General features: G+C 43.9%; 1 protein-coding gene across 1 annotated transcript; it reads left to right on the top strand.

Moving 5' to 3' along the window:
* Window positions 1–2,030: 2,030 nt before the first annotated feature.
* si:ch211-243a20.3 (uncharacterized protein LOC100151507 homolog) lies at window positions 2,031–4,786 on the top strand. The gene is made up of 4 exons (XM_041237927.1): window positions 2,031–2,145; window positions 3,530–3,684; window positions 3,956–4,085; window positions 4,506–4,786. Exons 2-4 carry the CDS (start codon window positions 3,570–3,572, stop codon window positions 4,777–4,779), a joined length of 519 nt encoding a protein of 172 aa, XP_041093861.1. The 5' UTR covers window positions 2,031–2,145; window positions 3,530–3,569; the 3' UTR covers window positions 4,780–4,786.
* Window positions 4,787–10,000: the final 5,214 nt, after the last annotated feature.

Here is a 10,000-nt window from a genome sequence, read left to right as displayed (position 1 = left end):
TAGAGATGAGAATCAATGAGCTCTCATATAGAGATAGAGATGAGAATCAATGAGCTCTCATATAGAGATAGAGATGAGAATCAATGAGCTCTCATATAGAGATAGAGATGAGAATCAATGAGCTCTCATATAGAGATAGAGATGAGAATCAATGAGCTCTCATATAGAGATAGAGATGAGAATCAATGAGCTCTCATATAGAGATAGAGATGAGAATCAATGAGCTCTCATATAGAGATAGAGATGAGAATCAATGAGCTCTCATATAGAGATAGAGATGAGAATCAATGAGCTCTCATATAGAGATAGAGATGAGAATCAATGAGCTCTCATATAGAGATAGAGATGAGAATCAATGAGCTCTCATATAGAGATAGAGATGAGAATCAATGAGCTCTCATATAGAGATAGAGATGAGAATCAATGAGCTCTCATATAGAGATAGAGATGAGAATCAATGAGCTCTCATATAGAGATAGAGATGAGAATCAATGAGCTCTCATATAGAGATAGAGATGAGAATCAATGAGCTCTCATATAGAGATAGAGATGAGAATCAATGAGCTCTCATATAGAGATAGAGATGAGAATCAATGAGCTCTCATATAGAGATAGAGATGAGAATCAATGAGCTCTCATATAGAGATAGAGATGAGAATCAATGAGCTCTCATATAGAGATAGAGATGAGAATCAATGAGCTCTCATATAGAGATAGAGATGAGAATCAATGAGCTCTCATATAGAGATAGAGATGAGAATCAATGAGCTCTCATATAGAGATAGAGATGAGAATCAATAGAGATAGAGATCATATAGAGATAGAGATGAGAATCAATGAGCTCTCATATAGAGATAGAGATGAGAATCAATGAGCTCTCATATAGAGAGATGAGAATCAATGAGCTCTCATATAGAGATAGAGATGAGAATCAATGAGCTCTCATATAGAGATAGAGATGAGAATCAATGAGCTCTCATATAGAGATAGAGATGAGAATCAATGAGCTCTCATATAGAGATAGAGATGAGAATCAATGAGCTCTCATATAGAGATAGAGATGAGAATCAAAGAGCTCTCATATAGAGATCAATGAGCTCTCATATGAGAATCAAAGAGCTCTCATATAGAGATAGAGATGAGAATCAATGAGCTCTCATATAGAGATAGAGATGAGAATCAATGAGCTCTCATATAGAGATAGAGATGAGAATCAATGAGCTCTCATATAGAGAGATGAGAATCAATGAGCTCTCATATAGAGAGATAGAGATAGAGGGATATTAAAAACATCAACACATTCATCTCAGGTCTCATTGATAATGACAATATTACTAAAAAAGATGAATGATAATAAAAATAACGATAATATAGTTTAAAAAATGCATTCATCAGGTCCACACACACAGACACACACACATACACACTGAGACACACGCACACACTGACACACACACACACACACACACACACACACACACACACACACACACACTGACACACACACACTGAGACACACACACACTGACACACGCACACACTGAGACACACACACACTGACACACACACACACTGACACACACACACACTGACACACACACACACACACACACACACACACACACACACACACACACACACACACACACACACACACACACACACACACTGACACACACACACACACACACACACACACTGACACACACACACTGACACACGCACACACTGACACACACACACACTGACTGAGACACACACACACTGACACACACACACACTGACACACGCACACACTGACACACACACACACTGACACACACACAGTCGTGGTGTGTGACTGTTGCGTGACAACGTGTGCGTGGTGTGACTGTGTGCGTGTGTGCTGAACATTGTTAGAACGACTACTTAACTCAGCACACATACTGACACACGCACATACTGACACACACAATGGAGAGAGAGCGAGAGAGGGAGAGAGAGAGAGAGAGAGAGAGAGAGAGAGAGAGAGAGAGAGAGAGAGAGAGAGAGAGAGAGAGAGAGAGATACAGAGAGAGAGAGAGGGAGAGGTAGAGAAAGGGAATAGTTTGCTTCTAGATCAGTTCATGAAAAGAGCTGCAAAATATTGGAGAAGAACAAACTTTGGTAAGAAAAATTTAATTCATATATTTGATCAGATTGTGAAAGAAATGGACAGGACTGTAATATATAGAGATAGAGATTTACCATTGAGAAGCACAGAGAGGTCTGGTAAAGCACAGGGAAGCATTGTAAAGCACAGAGAGGTCTGGTAAAGCACAGGGAAGCATTGTAAAGCACAGAGAGGTCTGGTAAAGCACAGGGAAGCATTGTAAAGCACAGAGAGGTCTGGTAAAGCACAGGGAAGCATTGTAAAGCACAGAGAGGTCTGGTAAAGCACAGGGAAGCATTGTAAAGCACAGAGAGGTCTGGTAAAGCATAGGGATGCATTGTAAAGCACAGAGAGGTCTGGTAAAGCACAGGGAAGCATTGTAAAGCACAGAGAGGTCTGGTAAAGCACAGGGAAGCATTGTAAAGCACAGAGAGGTCTGGTAAAGCATAGGGAAGCATTGTAAAGCACAGAGAGGTCTGGTAAAGCACAGGGAAGCATTGTAAAGCACAGAGAGGTCTGGTAAAGCACAGGGAAGCATTGTAAAGCACAGAGAGGTCTGGTAAAGCATAGGGAAGCATTGTAAAGCACAGAGAGGTCTGGTAAAGCACAGGGAAGCATTGTAAAGCACAGAGAGGTCTGGTAAAGCACAGGGAAGCATTGTAAAGCACAGAGAGGTCTGGTAAAGCACAGGGAAGCATTGTAAAGCACAGAGAGGTCTGGTAATCCTGTTAATAAAGCTAATAAGAGGTGAGAGAATGGATTTTAAAGATGGTCAGCGCTCCTTTAAAGAGAGGGGTCAGCGATACTGTAAATAAAGCTAATAAGAGGTGAGGGAATGGATTTGAAAGACGGCCAGCGCTGTAGTCTGTAAAGTTAGGCGTCTGTTTTTGTTTTTTTTTGGACTGTGTGCAATTCTCTTCAAAAACATGTCCAGCAACTGGCAATAGCGCCAGTGACGGACTGCTTTGATTTGGCTGCCTTCACTGGAACAAATTAAGGACAGACTGTTTTTTTTGCTGGTGACGCATTTAGGGAAACAACATTAAACAAAGCTTTAATTAATTAATTAATTAATTAATTTAAAATAATAATAATAAAAAAAAAAAAAAAACATGTGTTGTTATTCTCAGCTCTCTTATAGTCAAACCACAGAGAGGTCATCTCAGCTGTATGTCATCCAGCGACGAGAGCTGCAGTGTATTGGTGGTACTGGTGGGATATTTAGACAGAGAGATCAGGGCTGGGAATCGGACTCCTATTGCACAGCAGTGTGATCCAGTCCAGGTTTCACTGCTACCAGCTTGATCAGCCCCCAGTGTGTCTAGCTAACAAGCCCAGGTGTGTCTTATTATTAAACTCACTACATTTATGTCTGTCTGTCTGTCTATCTGTGTGCAGTTCTGTGCCCCAAATCAGAAGTGGGCGTGTCTTGAGAACCATGGGTCCACCCCTCACGACGGTACTCGCTCTCGCTGTGGTGATGGCGACCCCATTGGCTGGTGAAGAGAACGAGGCTGGACTTGACTACGCCCATTGGAATTACAGGGAGGGAGGTAAGAAGTGATGAAGGGGTAACACACACACACACACACACACACACACACACACACACACGCACACACACACACACGGCAGCGATCTAGCCTGCGTTACGCACGTCTATGGCAGTGATCTAGCCTGTGTTACGCACATCTATGGCAGGGCAGCTAGAGCTGAAAAGCAGCTCCTGAACTCACAGTCAAAGCGACCCACAGACTGACTGAAACATTTAAACACAGAGGCACCTACCAACCGATCACTCTTTCCCCCCCAACCCCCCCTCAGCGGACAGAGTGAATGTCGGGGCGCTGAAGAGCTTGACCAGGATCCTGGACAAATGGGGTAACAACATCTTCTCTGAAATTAAGAACATTCTTCACAACCAACCAAACTCTGTGCTCCCAGACTACTCCAGGTACACCCACTGTCCTTCAGCAGACCTCTCTGTGCTTTACAATGCTGCCCTGTGCTTTACCAGACCTCTCTGTGCTTTACAATGCTTCCCTATGCTTTACCAGACCTCTCTGTGCTTTACAATGCTTCCCTGTGCTTTACCAGACCTCTCTGTGCTTCCAATGCTTCCCTATGCTTTACCAGACCTCTCTGTGCTTTACAATGCTTCCCTGTGCTTTACCAGACCTCTCTGTGCTTTACAATGCTTCCCTGTGCTTTACCAGACCTCTCTGTGCTTTACAATGCTTCCCTGTGCTTTACCAGACCTCTCTGTGCTTTACAATGCTTCCCTGTGCTCTCTTACCAGCTTCCCTCTCTGTGCTTTACAATGCTTCCCGATGGTTCTTGAATGACACCTGCAATTCCACCTCCGGTCCTGCAGGGTGCGCCCTCTCGCCGAGACGCTGGGCGACCTGTTCAAAGAAGTGGGGTCCCTGCAGAGGAGGATCGGGGAGCTGAATGAGAGACTCGGGGGGCTGGATCGCCACTGCAAGAAGTACGGCTACGGAGAGGTCAAAGGTGGAGCCCAGGTGACGCAAGCCCTGAGGGGGTCAAAGGTCATGACCTACGTGCGGAGGAGGCGGCCCGCACCCCCGCTGAGCAGGAGAAAAATTCTGATCCGCAGGAGAAAGAAACCAAACCCACACCAGAACTAGAGGAATCAGACTCCCGCTGCACAGCAGTGTGATCCAGTCCTGCTTTCACTAGGAGTTTAATAATCAGACTCCCGCTGCACAGCGGTGTGATCCAGTCCTGCTTTCACTAGGAGTTTAATAATCAGACTCCCGCTGCACAGCAGTGTGATCCAGTCCTGCTTTCACTAGGAGTTTAATAATCAGACTCCCGCTGCACAGCAGTGTGATCCAGTCCTGCTTTCACTAGGAGTTTAATAATCAGACTCCCGCTGCACAGCAGTGGATCCAGATCCTGCTTTCACTAGGAGTTTAATAATCAGACTCCCGCTGCACAGCAGGGGTGTGATCCAGCTAATAAGAGGTGAGAGAATGGATTTTAAAGATTCAGCGCCCCTTTAAAGGGAGGGATCCAGTGATCCTGTTAATAAAGCTAATAAGAGGTGAGAGAGGATTTTAATAATCACACCTGAGCTAAAGGGAGGGGCCAGTGCTGCACATGAGGGGCAGGTGAGAGTGGTGATCCAGCGCTCCTTTCACTAGGAGGGGCCAGTGATCCTGTTAATAAAGCTAATAAGAGGTGAGAGAATGGATTTTAAAGATGGTCAGCGCTCCTGTAAAGGGATCCAGTGATCCTGTTTTAAAGCTAATAGGAGGTGAGAGAATGGATTTTAAAGATGGTCAGCGCTCCTTTAAAGGGAGGGGCAGTGATCCTGTTAATAAAGCTAATAAGAGGTGAGAGAATGGATTTTAAAGATGGTCAGCGCTCCTTTAAAGGGAGGGGCCAGTGATCCTGTTAATAAAGCTAATAAGAGGTGAGAGAATGGATTTTATTTCCGTAAAATATTTCATACCAGTCGCTGTAGGACATTCCCTTCCGTGCAAGTCACTAGGACAATTATTTCGGATTATTTTACGTTAGATTTCATAGTCTCCTAAAATTTCTACGGGCAGTTCCGGGAGGAAATTTCGGAAGATGGTCAGCGCTCCTTTAAAGGGAGGGGCCAGTGATCCTGTTAATAAAGCTAATAAGAGGTGAGAGAATGGATTTTAAAGATGGTCAGCGCTCCTTTAAAGGGAGGGGCCAGTGATCCTGTTAATAAAGCTAATAAGAGGTGAGAGAATGGATTTTAAAGATGGTCAGCGCTCCTTTAAAGGGAGGGGCCAGTGATCCTGTTAATAAAGCTAATAAGAGGTGAGAGAATGGATTTTAAAGATGGTCAGCGCTCCTTTAAAGGGAGGGGTCAGTGATCCTGTTAATAAAGCTAATAAGAGGTGAGAGAATGGATTTTAAAGATGGTCAGCGCTCCTTTAAAGGGAGGGGCCAGTGATCCTGTTAATAAAGCTAATAAGAGGTGAGAGAATGGATTTTAAAGATGGTCAGCGCTCCTTTAAAGGGAGGGGCCAGTGATCCTGTTAATAAAGCTAATAAGAGGTGAGAGAATGGATTTTAAAGATGGTCAGCGCTCCTTTAAAGGGAGGGGCCAGTGATCCTGTTAATAAAGCTAATAAGAGGTGAGAGAATGGATTTTAAAGATGGTCAGCGCTCCTTTAAAGGGAGGGGTCAGTGATCCTGTTAATAAAGCTAATAAGAGGTGAGAGAATGGATTTTAAAGATGGTCAGCGCTCCTTTAAAGGGAGGGGCCAGTGATCCTGTTAATAAAGCTAATAAGAGGTGAGAGAATGGATTTTAAAGATGGTCAGCGCTCCTTTAAAGGGAGGGGCCAGTGATCCTGTTAATAAAGCTAATAAGAGGTGAGAGAATGGATTTTAAAGATGGTCAGCGCTCCTTTAAAGGGAGGGGTCAGTGATCCTGTTAATAAAGCTAATAAGAGGTGAGAGAATGGATTTTAAAGATGGTCAGCGCTCCTTTAAAGGGAGGGGCCAGTGATCCTGTTAATAAAGCTAATAAGAGGTGAGAGAATGGATTTTAAAGATGGTCAGCGCTCCTTTAAAGGGAGGGGCCAGTGATCCTGTTAATAAAGCTAATAAGAGGTGAGAGAATGGGTTTTAAAGATGGTCAGCGCTCCTTTAAAGGGAGGGGCCAGTGATCCTGTTAATAAAGCTAATAAGAGGTGAGAGAATGGATTTTAAAGATGGTCAGCGCTCCTGTAAAGGGAGGGGCCAGTGATCCTGTTAATAAAGCTAATAAGAGGTGAGAGAATGGATTTTAAAGATGGTCAGCGCTCCTTTAAAGGGAGGGGCCAGTGATCCTGTTAATAAAGCTAATAAGAGGTGAGAGAATGGATTTTAAAGATGGTCAGCGCTCCTTTAAAGGGAGGGGCCAGTGATCCTGTTAATAAAGCTAATAAGAGGTGAGAGAATGGATTTTAAAGATGGTCAGCGCTCCTTTAAAGGGAGGGGCCAGTGATCCTGTTAATAAAGCTAATAAGAGGTGAGAGAATGGGTTTTAAAGATGGTCAGCGCTCCTACAAACTCGTTTTTTATAGACTAGTGGAAAAAGTTTATTACTGAACTGAACTGCCAAACTTCTGAGCAAATTTCTGGAATAAAATTGAAAACATTAATCTTTTGAAACTCAGCTACTACAGCAGCCAAACAAAACGATATATTGACAGGATCGCTGGCCCCCTCCCTTTGAAAGGAGAGCTTTACAAGATTTGAAATTCACAGACACGAACCCTAGGAAGAATTGAAATGTAAATTTTGTTTCTAAAATCTCTGCTAAAATGTGTCAAACAATTTATTACACATTAATACAAAACTGATGACATCATTCAAAACAGGACACGCTAAAATATCACCAGGGATTTCAAACACAGCATCAAGAACAGAAAGTGTCATTAATCTAGACAAAAACAGAAGATTTTATTAACTCTGTGTGTGTGTGTGTGTGTATATAGATATATAGATATGATTATTTGTATTCACATTTGTAATGCGTCAATAAAAATCACACTATTGGTTAAGGTGCAATCATATTTTCATTTTGCGATTTATTTTCTATTTCAATCCAAGAAGAATGGATTCTATATTATACTGCAGCGTCAAACTGAACAGCATTGTGGGGCTCTGTCTGTCTGTCTGTCTGTCTGTCTGTCTGCAGCTTCAGTGACACTAAACTCTGTTCAGAATGCAGTAAACTAACACAGACACCAAGAAGAAGGGATTCTATATTATACTGCAGCGTCAAACTGAACAGCATTGTGGGGCTCTGTCTGTCTGTCTGTCTGTCTGTCTGTCTGTCTGTCTGTCTGCAGCTTCAGTGACACTAAACTCTGTTCAGAATGCAGTAAACTAACACAGACACCAAGAAGAAGGGATTCTATATTATACTGCAGCGTCAAACTGAACAGCATTGTGGGGCTCTGTCTGTCTGTCTGTCTGTCTGTCTGTCTGTCTGTCTGCAGCTTCAGTGACACTAAACTCTGTTCAGAATGCAGTAAACTAACACAGACACCAAGAAGAAGGGATTCTATATTATACTGCAGCGTCAAACTGAACAGCATTGTGGGGCTCTGTCTGTCTGTCTGTCTGTCTGTCTGTCTGTCAGTGACTAAACTCTGTTCAGAATGCAGTAAACTAACACAGACACCAAGAAGAAGGGATTCTATCTATACTACAGCGTCAAACTGAACAGCATTGTGGGGCTGTCTGTCTGTCTGTCTGTCTGCAGCTTCAATGACACTAAACTCTCACTGTGGCACAGCTGCATCATTCTCCCTGATCGATTGTGCTCTAGGGCTCCTCCTGCAGGAGCCAGACCTCATTGCGACGGCCGTAGGGTTTCATTGGGGGGTCGTAGCCGTTGCAGATGTACTGCCCTCTCTGATAGGGGGCGCTGTCCCCCAACGCTGCCATCAGCCTGACAGCATGAGAGCGGTAATCAGCTTCTTTAGCAAAGCCACCGAACTGACTGTGAGAGGAGAGGAGAGGAGAGGAGGAGAGAGGAGAGGAGAGGGAGGAGAGGAGGAGGAGGAGAGGGGAGAGAGGGAAAGGAGAGAGGAGAGGGAGAGAGAGAGAGGAGGGGAGAGACAGAGAGAGAGGAGAGAGAGATGAAAGAGGAGAGGGGAGAGAGAGAGATAATTAGCTGCTCTCAGATCCCCAGTACAGCGCTGAGTTCTCTACACTAGACTGTATTGAATTAGCTGCTCTCAGATCCCCAGTACAGCACTGAGTTCTCTACACTAGACTGTATTGAATTAGCTGCTCTCAGATCCCCAGTACAGCGCTGAGTTCTCTACACTAGACTGTATTGAATTAGCTGCTCTCAGATCCCCAGTACAGCGCTGAGTTCTCTACACTAGACTGTATTGAATTAGCTGCTCTCAGATCCCCAGTACAGCACTGAGTTCTCTACACTAGACTGTATTGAATTAGCTGCTCTCAGATCCCCAGTACAGCACTGAGTTCTCTACACTAGACTGTATTGAATTAGCTGCTCTCAGATGACTGAGTTCTCTACACTAGACTGTATTGAATTAGCTGCTCTCAGATCCCCAGTACAGCACTGAGTTCTCTACACTAGACTGTATTGAATTAGCTGCTCTCAGATCCCCAGTACAGCACTGAGTTCTCTACACTAGACTGTATTGAATTAGCTGCTCTCAGATCCCCAGTACAGCACTGAGTTCTCTACACTAGACTGTATTGTATTGATCCCCAGTAGCTGAGCTCTCAGATCTCAGATCCCCAGTACAGCACTGAGTTCTCTACACTAGACTGTATTGAATTAGCTGCTCTGATCCCCAGTACAGCACTGAGTTCTCTACACTAGACTGTATTGAATTAGCTGCTCTCAGATCCCCAGTACAGCACTGAGTTCTCTACACTAGACTGTATTGAATTAGCTGTATTGAATTAGCTGTATTGAATTAGCTGCTCTCAGATCCCCAGTACAGCACTGAGTTCTCTATACTAGACTGTATTGAATTAGCTGCTCTCAGATCCCCAGTACAGCGCTGAGTTCTCTACACTAGACTGTATTGAATTAGCTGCTCTCAGATCCCCAGTACAGCACTGAGTTCTCTACACTAGACTGTATTGAATTAGCTGCTCTCAGATCCCCAGTACAGCACTGAGTTCTCTATACTAGACTGTATTGAATTAGCTGCTCTCAGATCCCCAGTACAGCACTGAGTTCTCTACACTAGACTGTATTGAATTAGCTGCTCTCAGATCCCCAGTACAGCGCTGAGTTCTCTACACTAGACTGTATTGAATTAGCTGCTCTCAGATCCCCAGTACAGACTGAGTTCTCTACACTAGACTGTATTGAATTAGC

Source organism: Polyodon spathula, chromosome 46 (assembly GCF_017654505.1).
Source record: "Polyodon spathula isolate WHYD16114869_AA chromosome 46, ASM1765450v1, whole genome shotgun sequence".
NCBI classification, from domain to species: domain Eukaryota; kingdom Metazoa; phylum Chordata; class Actinopteri; order Acipenseriformes; family Polyodontidae; genus Polyodon; species Polyodon spathula.
The sequence above is the reverse complement of the archived record's forward strand: the minus strand, read 5'-3'. Positions and strand labels throughout refer to the sequence as shown.